Source organism: Passer domesticus, chromosome 13 (assembly GCF_036417665.1).
Source record: "Passer domesticus isolate bPasDom1 chromosome 13, bPasDom1.hap1, whole genome shotgun sequence".
Classification (NCBI taxonomy): Eukaryota; Metazoa; Chordata; class Aves; order Passeriformes; family Passeridae; genus Passer; species Passer domesticus.
The window spans coordinates 11743435-11766734 of record NC_087486.1 but is presented as its reverse complement, the minus strand read 5'-3'; the positions used below and the strand labels follow the sequence as shown (position 1 = coordinate 11766734).

At 36.2% G+C, this 23300-nt stretch overlaps 1 protein-coding gene across 1 annotated transcript in view; it reads left to right on the top strand.

Moving 5' to 3' along the window:
* The window catches only part of LOC135279841 (uncharacterized), a 418268-nt gene that overhangs the window by 219232 nt on the left and 175736 nt on the right, over positions 1–23300 (top strand). Inside the window, exons 10-11 of the mRNA XM_064387383.1 lie at positions 16433–16544; positions 17714–17844. Of these exons, the coding sequence (XP_064243453.1) occupies positions 16433–16544; positions 17714–17844 (243 nt within the window). The remainder of the gene's footprint in view (positions 1–16432; positions 16545–17713; positions 17845–23300) is intronic.

Sequence of the window (23300 nt, the reverse complement as noted above, 5' to 3'; positions counted from 1 at the left end):
GTGCTTCCTCAAATCCTACTATATTGTTGATTACCCACTGTCTCAGTCTAGAGAAGGAGAATTCAGTTGAGGTAGGCACGCCTTTGCCACAACAGTTCATGCCATTGCTGCCACCCTCCCAGAGCTGCTCAGGTGAGAAGTCACATTCTCCATAAGGCCAGGGATTGCAGTGTACATCCTCAAGGAGCTTTCACTGTGCTAGAGTCAGTTTTCTTAACATCAGTGACCCTGGAAATCCAAGAAATTATTTAAGACTCCTTTTTTCAAGTTGCTTTATTGCCTTTTTATTTTTCTTTTTTCTTTTCGTTCTATATTTTATGCTGTGCAGTCAGTGATTTCCCTTCATTTGCACCCCTGAAGTATGAATCACTGACAGGTTGAACAGAGTATGAAGACAAGAACTTGGAAGATGTCTTGACTTCCCAGTATTGTAGTGAAGGTGTCTGCCAAATGCTAGTTCTGTCCCAAGGAAAGGTTTGAAAGTTCTTTAATCCCCAAATGGAAGGCTGAAGAATGTTAGATAATGTCTTCCTGTGAAAACTTTTATTTGCAATCAATACATACTTATGACACAATTTCTCCATCACCTTATTAAACTTCTGCAACTGATTCCACTCATTAAAAAAATTACAAATGTTTCGTCTTTCCCTGATGTCTTCTTCCAGCCCATTTGTTGCACTCTTGATTTGTTGATCTTTGCTTTTTAAATATTTCAGCTCTAATGGTCAGCAACATCACTAAAATTTCCTCAAATTTCAACCTTTGGAGTTATTGGTGCACTGTGCCAAAGTATCCTTAGATTAGATAATATCACTTTGAGTTTTCTTTTGAGAGGCTGATAGTGTTGGAAGGGAGGCATTTTATGGGATTAAATAGAAAATCAATAGGATAAACAACCCTTTTGCTTGCATATTTATTTTTATTTCCTGATTGTATCTCTCTTTCTGAGAATTGCCTGTAGGAGAAAAACAGAACCTCAAAGGCTGGTGTTACAGCTGTACTCTACAGGTTTTGCTAGGGCAAATTATAAAATTGTATGGAAATCATTTTACCATTCCTAGTCTCAAATTAATCTCCATGTTTTATTCATTCAATTTGTAATTAAACAATATAAAGTATAGTCGTGAAAAAAATACCCAAATAACATAATTTTTTAAATAATTAGTCTGAAACTGTTCTGGTTTTAGGTTTTGAATATAAACTATTCTAGATAAATCTTAGCCTCTGGATTATTCATAACTGGCTGCTTTGATAGGTGAATGCTTTCCTTTCACCACAAGTTAGAGTGGGGGGAATTTTCTCTGAGGCTTTTGGGAGTCACCTTGAGTGGGAAGAAGTGGTAAATCCTTCATTCTCCTTCCCTGTAGAGATACAAGAGCAAATAGTGTGACATTTCTTTAAGCCCAGGTTTCTATCAAGTGGGTTTTCTTGGCAACAGAAATTTAATCCTCCCTTATCAGTATCTCTAAATCCCTAATTATTTTCCTAAAATCTTATTCCAGAACTGTGGGCCTGGTTTGTCCTCCAAGGGAACTATTCAGGAATTTCATAACAGCTGCAGAACAGCTACAGAATAATAATGGCAATGTCAGCTCCTTCACACAGCTCAGACTGTATGGACTTTTAAAGGCATATTGAAGTACCTATTTGGATTGGAAGAGACTCATTAGGATGTGACTGCATTTCAGCTGAGAGTTTATTTTAATGTTTTCTGAAATTTTCATTGAAGCTCATAAAGATTAGGGTCTGAAGTTTTAAACTTTGTTGTTCTCATATTTGGTTCAAAAGTCATAATAAACCTATGTAAAAACACAGTAACTCTTAAAAATTATAATAAATTATGAAGTTCAAGTACAGATTTGTTGTAAAGGTTTCTCTATAATAGTACATAACATAAGGAAAAAATAAATATAAAAAGAGGGGCTGTTGTGGAAAGTGGTTAACATAGAAAAAGGTGCTAAGTCTGAGCTATCCACATACCCCAGAAATATGCAACAGATCCAATATTTGGGTTCATTCTTTTGTGTAGCTGAGTCTTTTCCATGCTGCTGAGAGTGATGGTATTATAAGAACAGCTCTACAGACCCCATCTGTGGAACTGCATTGTATCACCAATCTCATGTGTGTCTCGAAGAACAGAAGATTGAAGTCCTGTGAAAAATCTTTTCAAGATCAAAAGCTTAGAATTAATGGGGCAGAAACATGAATCCTGAATATTAAGTCTGAGCCTAATATGCTATATAACTTCTATTTTTACTTAGGGAGTGTGTGGAGACCAAAGACAGTGGAGTGACTTAAAATTTCAGTGTTGAGAAGTCATAAAGATTTTGGAACCAAAGATTGACCAGGAATAAATGGGTCAGGAGTGTATTTCCTCTCTGCAGCTTTAATCCAGTGCTCCCAAAGGTACAAAACTCATAATTAACTTTACAGTTGCTGCTAATTCTTACTGTGAGATGTAGAACCATAGTACTCTGTTTTAAATCAAGGGTTTTCTTAGAGGCCTTCTCAAGAATCCATATGAATGGAAATAAGGGGTTGGAGAGTTCTCTTAGGACTTTAATTGTTTTACTGTTTGACTTTTTTCCTACCATATGCAGCGTATTTTTTTCCTCCGTCTTTCAAGCCATGACTGAGTACTTTCCTTGCTTACAAGTGTTCAGTGCTGAAGAAGCCAAATAATTCAAAGTAAATAATTTAGTAGGCAATGCTTGGCTTACTTTATTGGCCCAGTATATAAAAAGCTCTCACACTATTTATATTTCCTCAATGAAAAATTCTGAAAAATTTGCACTGAGCCAGTAGGTTACTCACAAATTCAGCATATTTGTTGTCTGTTACTTTACATTCAAGCTGCTGTAATGGGTCACCTGAGTCACATTGTTCCACTTTTATAGTTTCACTTCCATGATTGGATGCCATAAACTGTATATGATGCTTTTCCAAAAATGAGTTTTGTTTGGGGACTCATTCTATTATCCACTCAGTGAAATCAGCTGCTCCAGATGCACTGGTGGGGGGCTGTGCCTGTGCCAGGGACTCCATCGGGGTCTCAGGACTGATTAGTTCAGGAATGCACTGATATCTAATCAGCCTTCAGCCTAGATCTGGTTCTGATGATTCAGCTGAAGCACCCTGGGGAGATGGCAGGAAGGAACAACTTGAAAGTACTCAGATCCCCAAGTCTCATCACAGCCAAGTGTCACCCAGGATGTCCCCAGCAGTGCCACTGCCAGGATCACACAGCCCCAAGAGGGTCTTGGTGAGCACTTACCATGGCTGCTCTTTGAATTTCACTATTCTAGGTGATTCTTCATAAAAGGAAACCAATACCTTGCTTTGGTTTACAGTTATTTTCTGAATTTTGGTGACAAGTTTTTGGTATCCTTTGCACATGTCCCATGGGTCAGAAGGAACCCTGAACTGAACTATGTCTTTTTTAAAGTTATGGAATGCCTTTGGGAAACATTAGTCTGGTTCATTCGATTAACTAAGCTAAAAAATTGTTCTTTCTAGAAGAGGGAATAATCTATTTGTTTAAAATCTATTTCTTATCCTTCACGTCAAATTTTATCGTCTTTCTGATAACTGAATTTTTCATAATCCTCTTATATTTATCTCTCAGTCTGAACTTACAGTGGGCAACTGCTCTTGGACTTTGTTGAGACATGGACCCAAAACCCATATATTTCTAAAGTTAAAAATGTTGAATTTTATTTTATGTAGTAACTTGTATAATTAAAATTCAACCCTATTACTAACCCTGAATAAAAACTGAATGCTAAAACCCTAACATGCAAGAGACCTATTGAAAATAAAAAGCTTTCCTACATATTTCTTCTAAATCAATACATTGTCAAAATATATGAATAATGTAATAGCTTACACTATGGGTATTCTTCTTCAAGAAAGAATCCATGTATGACTTTTTAAAGATTGCTTCTTCCTGAGTTGGGACAAATCTCTTTTGGATCCTTCCTTTATAAACTGTTGTCTTAATAGACTGGACCTGAATTCAGGGAGCCTAACTTCTGCTTTTATCTCTTTCAGCAGCCTTCAAGTTTCATTGAAATCATTGGAAAGCAAAGAAGCAGGCACTTAAACTCTTTCTATTTACTGTTCTTTTTCTTTCTTTTTTCCCAAAGGGATATGCTGGGTTAGATAGGATTTTAGAGGCAATCAATACAATATTTTTATGATAGCAGATAATCTTTCTCTTCTGCCTCAGCTCCTCCATTTGTCAAAATAACTAAAATGATCAAGATCTTTGTTTTAAAGTGCTTCAGTATATACGAATGAGGGCAGTTACAAGAGTACCAGATATTTTTATTACTTGCTTTAAAAAGAAAGTTAAAAAAAGAATACAAGTATCTCACTTACAGAAAGATCTTATACAATGTTTCTAGACCTAATCCAACAAAATCTTTCTGTATGAGTCTTCATTTAAAAATATATTTTCTGTTTAAACATGGTTGTCCTACTTAGTTTTCTTTTCACCTAATGATATAATCCCAACATGGTTCCTCCAAATACTACTTAATATTTAGTAATCTTCTTTTCTTTTACATTCTGCATTGTCCGTAATTCTTGCTTAATGTTGGACCAATCACTTAATGAATCTTTCATACTTTTTTCATATGCATCTGATACCTACGAGAAAGTTTTTAAGTATTGTACTCATTTATGAAAACACTAATATTTTCTTGGGTTGTACTTCAGGAAGTGTTATTCTTTTTGGGATGGAGGAGTAATATTCCCTCTGCATGATACAATGAAGCAGGTAGTCAGTTTCCATACTTCTTTAGATCTTCATTGACATGAGGTCTACGTCTCTTTTAGTCCTCCATATTTTGTATTTAGAGAAAAAGTTTGTATCCATGGCACTCTTGGAAAACAACAATTGGTTCCAATTAGAAGTGGATCCTTAAAAAGATCTGAGGAAGTAAAATCACTGCAGTTACTACACACAATTGTATGCAATGGACAAATATTTGCCTTAAACTGAATTTTAATAAACGACATTGTACCAGCTTGTACAATATATGTTAGTACTGGCAATAAACTAGGGAAAGTAACACTATTTGTAGTGCAACTCATACACAGGCTTTTTTGAACTTGAACACGCTAGTATATATTTGATGAACTATTTTTATTTCAATTTGAGATTCATAGATATTATAAATATTGAATAAGTAATTTTTTTCCTTTTATTTGTAATCATTGAAAATGCATTGTCCAATGATTTACTTTAAAAACATTTAAAAATAAGTTGAATTTATCAAAATTTTAAAATTCAATTTTCAATGTATTATGGTATAAATATGGAAGATGAATAAACTTGGCAAATTGATAGATTCATTTTTATTAGGTGTAGTCTCTTTGTGCTTCATACATTCTTCCAAGAGATCATGTACATTCATTTTTTCATGAAGTTTGAAACATTAATGGATTTCTTCTGCCTGGAAAACATGGTAAGTAAGATGAATTATAATATAAATGATATAATAAATCATATACCAATAGAGCTGTTTCTGTATGTATAGAGATATTGCCTTATCAATGCCTACTTTGATATCTAACCTTTTATTTTGGGAAGTTTCTTTGAATCTTTGCCTTAGGTAGAGAAGGCTGTGCTGCAGTGCTCTTCACTGCAGAAGGACTCTGAGCCATTGTCCAGACTGTGCAGAGATGCTCAGGCAGAGCAGTTGGGATCAGCATTATTCCTACATTCCTTCACTGCAAGTATGATGAGTTGTCTTTTTAGTATCTTTTCTGAAATATTTATTTGCTGTAATGCTTCCCCAGACTCTACAGTAATTCCAGGGATAACTTCAATTTTTGGTTTGATTTTTTTTCCCTTCCCCCTTCCCGCCTCCCCCTTCTCACACTTTTCCCACTTTTTTCCATGATGGCCTTGTGACCTTCATGCACTTAGTGTTCTTCCTCAGAAAGGATGTAAGTGCAATCCTATACCTTCTCTTGGGCTTCCCAAGAGCAGCAGGCCAGTGCAGGCTGCTCCCCACTGACTGACAATCATCTACCTGAGAGTGTTACATATGGGGAAGAGAGATCTGGTTCTAAATCAAATTGTTATTCAAGAACATTTGCACATTTTCACTGTTATCCTCCTTTATTCTGGTTCCAATTGGAACTCATTTCAATGAATAAATAACAGAGAAACAGAGCATATAGGTACGTCATTAAATGCTTGAAAGTATGAATTTGACAGTGCTGTGTCCTTTGGAAGGATCTGATTTGATTAGAACATCAAAGTTATTATGCATAAAAGGCATCTTGAAATTGCCTTTTAAGAGATTTAATGTGTTAAAGACAGAGTATGGAAAGCTGAGTCCTTCAGGAATTACAGAACGTTGTTGATTCCCAAAACTTTTACTTCCAAAAGCTATGACACAGATTGGCTTTTTTGGCCATTTAGAGGCAGGAGAAATAGTACAAGCAAACTAGAAAAGCTGTAAAATATGAACAACGTAGTGATATTTTTCTGCTCTTTATCTGGGCTGAAAACCAGGGTGTATCTATATATTTCATTAGTATTAAACTCCTTTTCAACACTAAATTAAATGCAATGAAGAGAAACTTAGCATACATTGCTTTTATTTGTTTTAGCTGAAACACACATACAATTCCACTATGATACATTTCAAAGACTTGCAGAAGCACATTTTTGAGTGCTTTTCCCCTCTGAATGCACAGAAACACTTTTTCAGCACTTTCTGGCCATGCATAAAACATTGACATGAAAACACAATAGGATACTCCCTTTTTGTAGTCAAGAAATATCTTCATACCACAAAGGATTAAAAATCAAACAAACCAACGAACAAAAGACATTCCTTTTTTGTTGCCAGAATTCAATTCTGTAAAGGAAACCTTGATCTATCTGGCTGGATTCAATCTGGGCTGGGAATAGTAGAATGGTGCAGATCTTACCTGCACTAAACATGCTCTTGTAGTTTTGGAAAGCTGGTTTATTCACTATAAATGTACCAAAAACTGTTTCAAGTTGAATAGTAAGTATGTGATTTAGAGAAGGAGAAAAGCTGCACTAGTTGGAAGTGATCCTCTGAATTGCAGATGATGATTATGATTTTACAAGTTCATTAAACATTTACTGGAAAACAGAAAAAAATCTTATGAAGATCCATCTTCTTTTCCTTTTCCCATATGTTTTACTCCTGTGCATGCTGGCTGAATTTTTAACTCTGAACTCGTCCTAGTTAAGTAGCTAAGAAGGATATAATTTGACATGATTCTGAGATGTATTATACTTTTTAATATACAGTTAATCACTGGATATCAATATAAAACCTCTGGGAATTATAGTTTACAAACAGCTGCAGATAAGACCAGAGTAGCATTATTCAAAAGTAATATTACTAAATTCCAGATACTCAAAATCTTGCCAACCTACTCTGTCACACTGACCTAAATGAAAGAAAATAATCTCTTGAATATTTACAGACATCTTTCAAAAAAAACCTGACAAACAAGCAAACAAAAATCTTTAGCCCTGGCAGTAATACAGATTTGTTGAAATACTGTGAAGCTGAATTATCTTTATGAGCTTTACTGGGGAAACAAACAAATATGAAAATGATTTCTGTGCTTTTAAAAACTATTTGTGTTAATTTTTGCATTATACAGAATTGCTTGTGTGGTGTTTTTGGAATGGCCAAAAAATTTCTGAAAGAGAAAGCTGATTCAAGGCTAAGCCTGAAAGTCAGGCAGAGTTGAACATTCTAACATTATTTTAGGTTCCTCAAATTTAGGATTTGATATTAGGATTTGAAATAATGTCAATCTGATTTTTTTTTTCTGCTGTATTTTTCTATAATCATGACTAACTGAGCTTTTCACAGCTGTCTGCATGACATTCAAAGAGTTCTTTGATTTAAAAAGTCCCAGAGAACTGTAGAGCTCAAGAAATGGAGCACAACTAAATATTCTACATTCTTGGGCGAGTAGTATTCATTTGTGTTATGTCTTCTCCACAAGGATGCAGAGTGCCAAACAGAAGAAGGTCCCAAATTTTGGCACTTCATTCTTTATACTTTGACCTCTAAAATATAATATATCTTTAAATACAACCTACATTTAATCTTTTATTGCTTGGTCAGAAATACTTCCTTTTGGCATGTTTTGTTCTTTTATGGCTGCAAGAGTTTAAAATTATGTTTTTAAGCTTTGGGGAGAGGAGTTATGCAGAACATTTATTGCATTTCCTAGCACTTGGAAAAATGTGTTGAGACTTCAGAAATGTGTGTCCTGTGGGATTGAAGTTACTAAAGAGCAGCAAGTCACTTAATAGAAAATATCTGCTAGTCCCTGAGGATCTTTTCCTATTACCTACCTCTAAACGAATGACTAACATAATGGATTAGGCTGTTCACCCTTGATACATGACTGGAAGACTTTATGAACTAGGAGGAATGTATTTTGATTTCACTGGTGTCCTTCCCCATCACTGCTGTTGAATTTTCAAATGCTTTTGATACTCATCAGAATCCAGATGGAGAATTCTCTGAATTGTTAGAAGCTAAGAGTGTTGTTCTGATTCTCTTTTTGCTTAACCTCCATGTGTCCTCTGCATAATTCTGCCTTTTCCCAGCATCAAATCTCTGACAAGATCAAAAATGGATCTAGTCAGATAGTAAAGGTGTTATCAGCTAAAATGTACAACTGGAATTTTAACAAGGAAATTCAAAGGAAGAATTCTAAACATGTATATGCATAAATGAAGATAAATGTATTGGGTTGTCTTAAGGTTTATACCATATGACTGAATTCATTGATCTTTGTGAGGCTCCTCTATAGTGACTTTGAAAAACTTACCATGCAAACATTGGGGATGGAGAATATCTTTCAGAGAGACCTGCAAGGATACATTTGAATATATCCAACCATCTTTTTATTTGTATGTTCCATTTAAAGCTGTAAATTACCATTCAAAGACTGGGAATTTGAGTTCATTACTATGATCTCAAATGCTTAATTATGATTAAGTACTTTAAAGTAAAGCTCTAAAACAGTAATAGATGTATTTAAAATTACATACAGGTTCTAGTATTGTGCTTCTGATGAGAACTGCTTGCCACAGAGGCTGGGGATTACATACAGTTTGGGGTAGCTGTTTGCTCTGATCTCATCTCTATAATCTCTGGGGCAGGTTAGAGTAACCTCTTGTCTCACTTGCAACAATTTTAGCGTGTTCTCTGTAGTCATTTCTGAAGTAACATCCCTGAAACCCTTTTCATAACAACTTATACACTGAGCCAAGTCTGGTAGAAGCCTGATATGGTCAATTCTGTGTCAAGAGAGCTTTTTGGCCATCCAGAGAATTGTCAGATAGCCATGTCTGACTGCCTTTTTTCTGCTTCTTTTCTGAGAAAATGAACTGATAACAGTATAAGTTACCCCACTTTGTTTTCTGCTTCTCAAACCTGTGGAAAACACCAGATTTCCAATGCATCGCAATCCTTTTTGTCAGTAGTGTGGCACTGACAGGGGTCAGATATACTGCAATGAACAAGTGTCTTCACAGACCAGAGTCCAGTTTGCCAGTAGCTGGGTACCAAGCACAGTGTTACTTCTTCTCATAGATATGCAGCCTTTAAAGAGAAAACTAATTTATAAAGGCGAGAGAATTGATCAGTATAACCATACATGTTTGCTTTCATAAGAAAATAAATGCCAGTGGAAGTTTTGGTAGTGAACAGTATCTATGAGAATTACCTACCTCTTAATTAATTGGTTTATAAGCTGCATGATAATCCACCTTAACAGGTGTAGCATATGCTGTGGAACTGTCCCTCACAGCCTGTAAACAAAGTCTGAGGGGAAATGAATCAGAGATTAGCTGAAAAGTCTGTTCTAGTCACTAAACAAACACTCTGCAGTTAGAGGTTCGCGTGTTGACTTTAAAAAGACGCCAGACATGTGAAGTGACATTCAGACTGTACAGTAGAAAGAAATCTAAAGATGTCATCTTTAGAAGAAAGAAAAATCACAGTCCAAGAGCTGCAGGAACTTCACACTAAGCTGTTACTGCTCAAAAAAGATAAGTAAATAGTTAAGTCAGTAAATTGCAGACAGTGTAAGTTGTGCTTCACAAAGAGGGAACAAAGAGAAGATCAAAAGGCAGAGGGCTCTGCAAGATTAGAACAATTGAAATTGTTCTCTTTCTTCTCACAGCTTCATGTAGCACTGAGCAAGATCTGGGCAGTACCTCCTTGGGAGAGTGTCTCTTTTGAGAAAGTGCATTCATTATCAAATACTGGGGGTTGTTCTTTAAAATGACTGTACGAGAACCAACAGAAACCTTGATTGTACATGTGCATGTGTTCTGACAGCACTGCTAGTAATTACAAGATATTAGTTCAAGACAGAGAGGGGCAGCACTAAAATAATACTGCTTTTATTTTCACCAGAATTGTTGGGGTTTTTTTCTTTTTAGTCTTCCCCATCAAAAGTATTGTTGACAATTTTAAAACCACCTTTTTGTATTTAAGAAGTACAGGATTTGAGAAAAACACAATATTCTAGTTCTTTCATCCAGTTATTTTAAGATATTTTAGATCTAATTGTTGGTTTACCATCACTCATTTTATTGCAAACTGACAGATTTTTGTTGTAGTTCAATGTCCAGTGTACCAGGAACTATGAAATTTAATCTCCTTGCAAGCAGAGCATCTTCTTATGACTTCTAATCTCACAGCTCTGTCTTCAGAAGAGAATAGGCACATAGAGCTCTCTCACTGCAGCTTTATTGAACAGCATAAGTGACTTCCATAATGGAAGTGTTTAATTAAAAACTGTTGGCTTTTAGTTCCAAATTACTAGATATTTCCATATTGCTAGATATTTATTTCAGTAAATATGTAATTTACTGGTCGAATGTTTGAGTTTTCTGTCTTGAAAAGGCAGCATTTCCAGTGCGCAAGTGCTGTTCATGTTGTTGAGAACCTGGTATGTTTAAGTTTCATTAGGAAAAAAAAAGTCTCCTTGTACATATCCTAGAACCAGGAGATTCTGGTAAGATACTGAGACTCCTAATTAGGATTCTTCCATTTTAAGAAGAAGAATATAATGGAAAACACATAATGAGAATTCCTATTTTGCATGTCAGTGTCCCTCCTTTCAGTCTGTTTTCTGTAAATGCATAAAAGAAATGTCAGTAGTTGAGCTTGTCATGCTAGAGAACTGGAACTGCCAGCTAATAAAACCCTATGACTTGCATGAGTGTGACACACTTCCAGTACAAAGTCCAATAGTACAATTTCACTCAAATTTGCAGAGCTATAAAAGGGACCAATACAGATCAATAAAGAGCAGCACTTGTACTATCAGCATATTATTTTAAATACTTGACTATGATCAGTAAGAATCATAGGTGATCAACATGCATGAAAATCATGTACTTTTATTTGCATGCTCAAATATCATGATACCAATGTCTTTAATTAAATTGAAATAACTTGAATTTTCAATGCAATTCTCAGATGTGCTTATGTAGCATTTATCTGCATCTTTAAAAGCCTAATAAAAATATGAATGTGCCTTTATTATGTAACTTCAGGAATCTTAGCAAATCTCTAGGATAAAATCTCTGCTTTTTCTGCAAAACAGAAAGGGAAGTACCAGCTTGATCATTTGTATTGCCTCTTGTCTGTAGTTCATCTTCTTAGCCTGCATGTCTTCAAACACAAATTATTTTGGTTATTTAGCATATAACAGCTTCATGTGCTAACAAAAGACCACAGGGTTGGACCACGGTGCTCTGTGGAATCAGAAAATGATTGTGTAGATGTGGACACAGAGTTTATTAAATTCAGTATTAAAGGCAGAGAGGATTTTACTCCATTCTGAGGTACTCAGTTTCAAGAAATAAGACATTTCTTTAAGGGTCTGGAATTGTTCTGACTCTCTCAGTAGGTAGCAGAGAACATGTTTGAGTGAAGTGGTACAAGAGAGAGCTGCAGAGTGACTTGACAAAATAAAGGGATTTTTAAGGTACTTTTGAGCCTTCTCCCATCAGACCATTACAACCACTGAAGCAGATCAAATGGTTACATAAAACAGTAGAACTAATGGAGCGATTTTATTTGTACTAGAGCAAGTCCACTATTGCATGCCCTTTGATTGCCTCTAAGTATCTGCGTAACTTTATAGGAAAAGACATTTCCTAGCCCTAAAAAAGTCAAGTGCATGTTTCTTTTTTGCACATTTTATATCCAGGTTAATTCCTGTTATGCTTCATTTTATTTTTTTGGAAAAATGGAAAGAAATCTGTACCTAAATTTTCTTAGTTCTAGTGAGTAGGGAAGCAAGTTTTGCAAAGGCAGCCTGGGAAATTTTATCTTCATTTTCCAGAAATAGGCATGGGCATGGCACCCAGGAAAGTTTCTGTGTATTTTTGAAACAAGTAGCATGTTGGACCTTTGCACAATAATAAGCAGCTGTTAGAAGGACACTAACAAATGTAAGGAGACTTGTGCACTATGGGGGTATCCTCAGAGTTCTGTGCATTTTCAGCAAGTTCAGCTCTGCAGCCTCCACTGCTGGACCCTGCACCTGATGCTGGTTGTAGTGGGCATCATTCCAGAGGGCAACAGCTGTAATCCTTTTATGTCAGCAGTGCAAGGGACTTCTCTGAAAGTCCTGCCTAGAATGCTGCCCAGCAGTCAGAGCTCTAGACTGAGGCCACCACCCTATAATTTTCCTCTAGAGAGATGATGCCAGTTGCCCTATCTCACTATGTTCAGATTGTGTAAGTCAGCTTTTCACCTTCCACATGGAAATCTGTAACACTCATCACTTGAAACAATTGCAACTCTCAATATCATATCATCATATCATATCATATCATGTCGTAATTATAATATTAATTTATAATATAATATTTAGAGCTTGATCCTCTTTCCATTGAAGTTACTTGAAGTTTTGGTCACTAGAGCAGATGTGGTTCTTGAAAGGGCATGGTCAGGCTTCAGAGATGTGGAATTTACCTTGTAAAGACAAATTCTCAGTCCTAGCCCTGAATCTCTGGGTGCTCACAGTATATGCTTTCTGCTTATCAATCTGTCAGGAACTGTTTTTTCCAGGGTATTCCTTGGACAATGTCTGACCTCTTGAGGGGATAATGATATGGGTGATTTATTGGTTGTTTCTGACGAATACAAATATTCTCCAATTTGTAAGGTGAGGCAGTTAGAGAAAGATCTATATGAGTTAATTGGAAGTGAGGGGGTTTAGTATCCAGAATCTATGATAAATGAACCATATTTATTGCAAAGAACAGTGGGCAGTTTCCATACTGATTTTCATGTAGGTCAATGTAGTTTATGTATCTGTCTCTATCTCTATCTATCTCTATCTCTATCTATCTCTATCTCTATCTCTATCTCTATCTCTATCTCTATCTCTATCTTTATCTCATCTATATCTATCTATATCTATATCTATATCTATATCTATATCTATATCTATATCTATCTATCTATCTATATCTATCTATATCTATATCTATATCTATATATCTATATCTATATCTATATCATCTATATCTATCTTTGATGTATATAAATAAAAATATTCTCTCTCTTTTGCTCGTTATTTCTTTTAGCTAAATTATTGATTTTTGTGGCAGTAGTAGGTTTGGTTGTTTCTCAAAATGGACTGTTCTTGTCAATGCCTGTTGGAACAGTGTTGAGTTTTTTTATGAGATTGAGGAGTGTTGCTACTTTATTCTGCAATATTAAATTATTTTGGGAACATAAGCTATTTTTATCACATGTTTTTGGGAAACAAATTGATGAGTTTTCTTTAGGTTATTATAAAAATTTCCATGCAAGAGTCTTTAAATATATTAAACCATAAATATTAAGGGAAGAATTTTTATTAATTTTAGTAAAGTGATTTAAAAACTATTGTAAACACTCATGGAAGAGAAGCTTGTTGATATCTCATTAGAATGAAAAATGTAACTTTTGGCTGGGAAAGGGTACCTTATATATACATCTCGGTGTCTTGAAGTTTAATTTGGACCATAAGCCTAGTTCTGAATTTTGGCGTATGAAATACCAGGTTTATTCATGTCTAGCAACATGCACTGAAAAAAGCTTTATTTGTTGAACTCTCTTCCAAATGCACTGTAGAAAAAGTTTGCCTGCAAGTTGAGCATGTGGATATCAGTACAGATGACAAATACTCTGGAAAACAACATTAATCACGTGAAATATAAGAGACATTTGTTTCTGTCCTTCAGCTCCTTGGCCTGGAACGGACTGCATTGGAAATCACTCAGATAGAAGTCTTGAACTGATAGGGAGTTTGTGTGAACACAGTTACTGTACTGTGTAAACCTGTTTCAACATCCATCATTCAAAGGACAGGCATAAATTTAGCTTGTATCCAGCTGCTCTTGTGTTAAATAGTGACCAGATCATAAAGTGATTTTAGAAAGCAGAGCTGCTAATGAATATGCATTTTTAAAAGCCACCAGCCAGTATCAAACATATTAAGAGCTGCAGCTAGTTCTTTTTATCACAAGAGTGACTTCCAAGATTTATATTCCTTATTTGACTCAGTGTAATTTGCACATTTCCCTAGAGGAGAGGTAATTCTCAAAATAAATTGTTTCTTCTTTGTGTTTAAGTACATTAGTGATGTTTGACTAGACATCAAAGCTTGGGCAGTGTGTTCTCTAATGCTGTGAGCTTGCAACATTTTTATCAGGCTGGCATTTTGGCTTATTTCATTATTTTAAAAGGAAAACCAGAAGAAAAATTTTATCCTTTAAAAAAATAAATTTAAAAAAAAAAATCTGAAAATTACAAAAGGCCATCAGACCTTGCACATGCTCTGTTGACTTTCCTGACCCCTTTTTGACAGAGCAAAACACCCTTAGGTTACAAAGTATGTAGAGCATTAAATAACTTAAGTTCTCAAGTTTACTACCCGAAAAAGAACCAACGCCTGCAATTTTTTTTCTGAAAAGAAATGAAAGCAGCAAATGTTTAACATAACTGAAAGTAATTATACAGGAAAAGAACATAATTTTCTTGCTAGAAGGTAGAAAGCCCTCTCCCTGTTTCTGTGTACTGGCAACACTTTACCAACTTGGATAGTGCTCTGCCGGTTTTTTGTTTTACCATCTGACAAGTTGGCTTGGCAATGGAATACAATGGATCATCAGTTCAGAGGTCTCCCATCAACAAGGGCATTCCTTAAAATGCCTAAATACATAGAAAACTTCCTTCACTCCTCTCTATACACACCTCAGTAGTTTGTATTTAGGTTCACATTCAGGGCTTGATGATCTCACTCCCTTCTCTGGCAGCTTCTCCTAGGAACTGGAAAAGGCCTTGTCTGTGTCACCATGAAAACCCAAATCAGCTGTTAAGCCAGCAGACTATGACCACTGCAAACTTGTCTAAAGAAATTACATCACTTCACATTCCAACTGTGAAAGCAGTAGTTATGCATTTACCAATGTGATAATCTAATTCTTCAGCCAAAACATATATTTTTTTCCCTTCATATTAGCATGTGGTTTGCTTTTCCTCCAAATACGTGAAAATGAGTGATTAGGTGAAGAACAGAACTACCCAGAGATAATGGTTTCTAGACAGCAGAATATAGCTTAAGCAGCAAGTTAACTTCTTGAATCACACATTTAATATATAAAGAAGTCGTTCCTTTATTTTATTCTATTTCAAGCACAAAAAGTAGGAATATAGATTTTGAAGTTGTGTATGACAGCTCACAGATGCAGATGGTTTGTACTAATTTTAGTCTGCATTTTCCATTCAGATGAACAGACTCTAATGTTAGAATTTCCATGATACATGAAGATGTAGATAGAGTTGTCTTGAGAACCAAAAGTTATTTATAAAGGTGTCGGTCTACTTTGGATGGAGAACTGCAGAAACATTCTCTTTTCTCCATACTGGTGCCAACACGCTAGGAAACAAGATGTTTCAATACCAATGCCACCAATCTCTGTGTCATCAAACACCTGTTTTTACATGGTCTATTTGAAGATTAATTGCCTATTTTACAATGAAATCTTCTTGTTGGGAAAACCCCCGTCCCGAGCGCTGCTTTTCCATCTCACTACCCATAATGTAACCACATATACAACACAATAGTTATTGACTAACCACATTTAAAGACTGCCATTTCCAACAAAAAGACAAAAAATTGCTATGAGTCACTGTCATGGCTACAGTTGACTGCTAAATGTTTTGCCTTTAATCCACCCCAGTTAGACCTGATGTACAAATTTTAAGGAATATGCAGTGTAAGCTAAACACAAACTTCATTAACACCTCCTGGACATTTTACCCGAAAAAATGCAGCCTCTGGGAGGAAAATCAGGCAAATTATTAACTTGAATTTTTGCATTTTGCAGATGCAGCATATGTGTGGGATATCTTGGTTGCAGTATTCTTCATTACATGGAAAGATTTTTCAGTGCCAGAAGTCTGAGAACATGATGGGACTGACAGAGATAAGAACTGAAGGTATGTTTAGTTGGAGAACTGGAGATGATTTCAGAGCTCAGAAAGAAAATGCAATGAATTTCTTGGCGTTGTCTTCTAAGCATTTTCCCACGTGAAAAACTTTGCAGCCTCAACCAGCTCCAAAAGTAGGAGATTTCTGTGCACATACAAAAGTCCTAATGAGAGCAGCTTGGCAGGACAAAAATCTCATTCTGAATGCTGAAAACCATACAGCTTTTCAAAGCAGTCCTGCACCAAATCAGAGAAGTGTACTTGAAGCATTTTTATAGTGCACACTTAACTGAAACTTATTTTTATTTACCTTTGTATCTAGGCCAAGCACAAAAGAAGCAGGCTTGTATTACCTGCAATGTACTGTATTAGTGTGATGACAGTGCTAATAATGACCAATTTTTCTTTTGCAAAACTACTTCTACAAGTTGTTTGCCAAAAATATTAAATTTTGCCTAATCTCTTGCTCATGATTGTGTAAAATCTATGTTGCATTATCATACCAGCTTAGACTAACACCACTATGTACAGTGGTACTCAGTGGTTTTCTTTATGTGATGCCACATATATTGAACTTCTTTGATAAGAGTTATTGTCCTCTACATTTAATAAAGACATGCATATACTGAAAATCCTTGTTTGTGCTTTTCTTCTCAGTGCTCAGGTCTAGATATTTATACAGTATCGCACATCTCCAGTAAAACACTTTATCAACACTAAGAACTCGGTCAAACAGACTGTCATTTGAAAATATCCATATTTTGGTTAAACAACAGGTTCAGCAGAGCCTGTTTTTGCTGTGGGTTAAGCTTAGCCATACCACCCTTGGTCAGCTAGCTCCGCTGTAGAGCATAAAACTGTTTGTAGTATCAGACTTGTGTGCTGGATCCAGCATTGGGTGCCATGTAAATGATGGGGTGACCCTGTCCAGCTGCTCACCCAGACACTCCTTCACTCCCCCTTCTCAATGTGATGGGGGAAGAAAGGAAGGTGAAAAAGCTGCCAGTGGAGACAAAGATCTGGAGATCACTTACCAACTGCCATCACAGGCAACTAGGTTAGACTTGGGAAAAGTGAATTTAGCTTATAATAGAGTTGGATGGCAAGAAACAAAGATAAAATCTAAAACACTTTTCCCCACTCTTTTCCCCAGCTAAAGCTAAAACTCTTTTCCCCAGGCTCTTCATTCTCTGTGGCCCCCATACCTGCACAGGGACACCTGAGACATACACAGGAATTGTCTATAAATTTAAAAAAATGTTTCTATGACAATGTAGCTGCATCAGGAGGAGAGAGATCAAGGTCTCAGGTAACCCCTGGTTTCATTTGCGAGTTAGTCTGTCTCATTTTTATTACTTTGTGACAAAGTAAAGCACAAGTGTGGTTTTGAATTCTAGCATTGTCTTTATACCTCTGCATTGGGTTTCATGCTGTAAACTCCTTTTATAACCATTTTAGGAATATTGCTGTGTCTAAAGTGTGAAGAAACCTTTGCTACTTTCACATCATAACATTAATCCAGGCTGGATACTTTCTAAAAATTCTCCCCTTCCTGACTTTAAAATGCTCAGTCATGCTCAGTCATTTATATTAAATAAACTTTGCTGTGGACCTCTGTGCCAAACCAGTGCTGCAGTGTTAAGTGGTGAATATAAGAGATTATAATCTTGGCTACTACATGAGACTGCAATTAAAGTAATCTTCAGCTGCTAGTTGCTTTTTCTTATCAAATGGAAACATGACATTTCAGAGGCTGTTAATTCCCAGTCTTTGCTGCTGTGTTCTCTCTCTGATGCTGTGCTAAATCAGAAACAAGGCAGGAAAAAGTTACGCCCACAGGGCTGATGCGAAGGTTAAGATCAACCTGCATGGAGTTTCTAAATCAAGGGAAAAGTTATGATTGAATTTGGGCCATTAGTCAGCACAGAAAATTGGCTTTTGTGTTAACTCAGTCTCACAAGTACAACTGCAAACTCCTGAGTTAGAGCAGAACGGCCAAAAGTAAGCCTCCTTTCCTGCTTCAGTCTGTGAGCTGCAGCTTGGACATCGATGGCAGCACACAGCAGCCACACCTTGCTCAAGGTGCAGGGCTGGGCCCAGGCGGAGCTTTACTGTTATAAAGAGCAGTGGAACAGCCCAGTGGTGGGGAGCAGCTGGGTGACCCCTTTTGGATTGCAGTGTTGGACTTGGTGCCAATGTGTTATTGAAGGAAATCCTTCAATATTTGTTTGTGGGATGCAGTCTGAGTCCTCTCTCTGTAAGGGTCAGGGCCAAAGAGCACATGGCAATTCAGCTGGGTAGAACACTCTATGTTCACTGAGTGGCACAGCTGAAAGTGTCAGTGTCCTGGTTTGACATTGGCCAAACACCAGGCACCCATGAAAGTAATTTCTCACCTTCTTCTGCTACAGCCGGGCAGATGAGTTGAGATAAGGAATGGGAGAAAAACACTCTAAGGGCAAAATAGGTTCAAATTTAAAGGTATAAGGTAAATTTATTATTAATTGAGTTGGAAGAAGATAACAAGAACCAAAAGAAGCCTTTAAAACACCTTTTTGCCCTCCCAGCACTCTTTATCACCAACAGCACAGGGAGAGAGGGCATTAGAGTTTTGGCCAGTTCATCACCAAGATTTTCTGTTTGCTCAGGGAGAGGAGTCTGATCTCTGCTATGCTGTGAGTCCCTTCCAGGGACAAACAAGTGTTCCCAAAACTGTTGTGGCATGGGTCACTCATCCACAGGGTGCAGTCCTGTAAGGACAGGCTGCTGTAGTTTGGAAGCAAGGCCTCTCTCTCTGTGTCTGGAAGCAGGAGCCCCTGGCAGCAGCTCCTCATCACCCCTGGAAAAAAATTGCATGTGTGCTGTTTTCATTTTTCTACTTAAATATGACACCACAGAGGTGTTATCAGCCTCTCTAATTGGGCCAGCAGCATGTCCATCTTCAGAGCCAGCAGAGATTGGCTCTGTCGGACACAGTGGAAGCTTCCAGTAACTTCTCATGGAAGCCACCTCTGTGGCTCTCCCCTGCTACCAAAAACCAACTGTGCCACATCAACCCAGAGAGGTAATGAATGAAAACTAATTAGGCTCTAACTGCAAATTGGGCCAGCAATTGCATTAATTGATACAAAAAGATATAAATAGGAAAGTGTTGTTTTGAGTGGGCTACTTTGCAGATCATTAGAGTAAGAATTAGCTTGCAAGAGGACAGGAATTTAGTAGGTAAGAGGTTTTCTTTATGACAGAGGAAAAGAAAGACAAAAAAAGGCTCTCTAGGTAGTCATTGCTACTTTATCTGGTTTTAGGAAAAAAAGTTTTTCTACTTTATCAATTCATTAGCAAGGGAAAAATTTAGGAAGTATTTATAAACTCTTGTAGTTTTCTGGAAAGCAGTGTATTGCTAAATGCAGAGGTTTTGAGGGGCCAAATTTAAACCAAAGAAAATCTGTGGTGTGCACATGACAAAGAAGTTTTAACCTTTCATTTAGCAAACCAAAATGAAAATAGTGGCTTCCATTTTGTTCAATTTAATCATGTGGATTTAATTATTCTATTTTGCTTTCATTCAGCATGTTATCAAGTCCAATGGGCCAAATTCTTGGTGGCTAACAGTAGACTTTTTCCAGTTTTAATCTGATTTTTAAGGAGTAGAATGAAACCTCTTTATCAATAGTGCCCATTTACACTGCTGTCTGTTTTTTTTTTTTAGAGCAAAAAATCTAAGGATTTGTGCTTTTTAAAATTCAGATGTTGCAGTTAATAAGAAATAAATGGGGAAAGCATCTAATGGCTTTTGCATTCTGAGAACTGCTACTGCTTAGAAATGAAAAATGTCTGACTTCTTTTGCAAAAAATTCTTGGACCCCTTAGACTTAGTGTATATGGGAAGAAAATATTCCAGTTGTCTGAAAGATGCTGTTTCATGTGAGATAATTGCAAAGTGCTATTATTATTTCTAGTAGTAGTATGCTGCTTCCACTAATAACATACTAGAATAATTGGTGTTCTGGAACAGAAATAATAGATTCAATAGGCAAATAAATGGTATTTCACTGGTGTCTTAAATGTCTGCTTTTGAACTAGACTGTATAGAGTCTAGTGTATAGCAGCTTTTTTTTTCACACTAAGGCAATTAGAACAGTAAATCTGATTGATAATGTAATTTCAAATGGCATCGTTTTTATCTTAATTTATCATTGCTGGGTACAGCTGCTATCCTCTCTTGGCAAACACACTGCCTCTAACTTCTAGAGACTTACAAGGTATGGCCCACTATGAACATCTTATCAGTCTAAATCAAACTTCTTTATTTTCTAGTTTAAGTCTTACAAGTGCATTGATTGTTAAGCCACTTGAATCGACTGTAATACAACCAAGATGAGGGAGAACATTTATAAAAGCTTGCTGCTGTGTTTATAAAGTACTTCAAAGTAAATGCAAGTGACCTATATACCACAGCAAAGCATCAGTTTAACTGATTTGTACAATGAATAAAAAAATAAATATAATATGGATTTTTAAAGCTGGAATAGAAGTTGCTTACCAAAACAGAGGCTTTTAATGATTTAGGTGGTCTGAAGGTACATCTGTTTTTGAAATGGCTTGGAGTTTCATAGTTTATTAATCTGAGGAGACTAAACACTCATTAGATCAAGTGAGTTTCTGTAACTTATGAGTGCTCATTAGGAGATGAGTTTCTGAGCTTACAGGTTTGAATACTGGAAAAGCAAATATGTATTTGCACGTGTTGAGATTTTATACTGGTTATGAAAATTTCCATATGCCAAACATCTTTGCCTCCTACTATGTGCCTTGCAGTGTCCATGTGCTAAGTGTATTTCTACATGGGAAGTAGTGCCTAGACTGAAACAAGCAACAACAAATAACTTTCTTTGTTGTAACAGACACAAAAGGCTTCCTTTCTGTCCCAAATCAAACCCAACTGATAAACTAAATCGGATATCAACTAAATCCTGCAAACTGTCCAAGATCACTTAATGGAATAGTCAACAATCGCCTTCATGCTACTGGAAAGTAAATGGGTGAAGAAAAAACATACATAACTTGCTAATGATGGATTTTTGTATGCAAGCGCTGATGTTGGATTACAGGGTGTTCCCTCTTTCCTGATTGTTAGAAACAAAAAGAATTTTAAAACCATTTGAAGTTATAATGGCTCCCATCAAAAGAGCAAAACACTGAAAATAACTGGTGCTTGCTTTTCCAGTAGTTAGTGACAGAAACCAATTTTTTTTTCTCAAATACTGAGTTCGTGAATATAATTGGTTTCTATTGTTGTATTGCAAGATGTCTAACCGTGTGTATAAAGGATGTTACATTTTTGGTCCTGACTATTATTAGTGACAACTGTTTGGTTTAGGGAAGTATTTGTGATTTCTTCTCTGAGGACCTGATGCTGATTCCTGGCACCCTGCATTTGTATACTGTGTGTTGTTTCTAGATATTTTTCAGATTTTCACTCCACAGCATCTTTCTTATGGGATTTCAGAAGAAAAAGCAAGATTGTAAGATTATTTTTTTAAGACAAGTAAATTAGCAGCATTATCACTTTAAGATTGTCAGAAAGGGGTTGAATCTCATGAAAATGATGATAGGTAAGCTAGGCTTCACTGGTTGCTATGAAGGGCCCTGCAGACAGTGTCAAACAATGCTTCTCTGATAGCTGCTTATTTGATTTGGAGTCATTCACTTTTCTCTGTGGAGGCAAACATGACAGTTCTGCTGTTCTTATTAGCAGGGCAAAAAGCTCTGAAAAAGTCCACAGTCATATGCAATTATGTTCTATCCTGTCCTTGTGCATTTATTGCTCTGGTTTATTTTAGTTTTTCATATAAGTTATTTTTCCTGGTATCTAACGTGTTTTATGTGTAAAAGTTCCTTAGTTCATTTAAATTTGACAGACTAAGCTAGCATTTAACAATTTTTTTTTTTAGTTCTTATTAGTCAGCATTATTACTAATTTCTGTTTTAAAATTTGGAGTCTATCTAAAACACCCATCCTGCTAAAAGGAAATTTAGAATATGCTTTTCAACACCTTTAAAGCTTATTTTCCTAATTCTTTTTTTTGCCTAGAATGTGTTAAATTATTTATAATTAAGACATGATTATAGTTAGCATTCACCCACTTCTTTCCTCAAAGTACCAAAGCCAAGGAGCTGCTGTTGTTGGAAGAATGGGGTCCCTTTCTTTCCTTAATGGATTTTGACATTTTTAAACTTTTTTCATTGTGGAATGAATTCTAATTTGTCTTTTTAAAGAAAACAAAACCCCCTACAGCAATTGCTAAAACTTTCATGCACAAACCTTATGTCAGCGACTTCTTCAGAGGTGGCAGTTGCCTTAATATAATGAGACACTTGCTGCATGCTTCTGCTCTAAGTGACTTTGAGTTCCTGGGATATTGGCAAACCTGTCCAGCAGACACTTAGCTTCTCTTCCTCTGGTTCTAGTTCACTTCACTTATGCTGAGTCTTCTGTTTTCTCTTGTCATTTGAGAATCTCCTATTCAATGAAAACCTCCTTTTGAGACTAATTAAAAATAAACTCAACTAGTTATTTTCTTTGAAGCAAACATGCTATAAAGAATTGTACTGTCTCATTAGTAATAAAGAGATGTCTGCCTTGCCAGCTGAGGGTTTTGCAGCTGATCTTAGTGTAGTTTTAATATTTAACAACTGTGTATATTGAAGATTGCTTTCTTGATATTCTCCGGGCTACTTTTCTTTGCATACACCATTCCATAC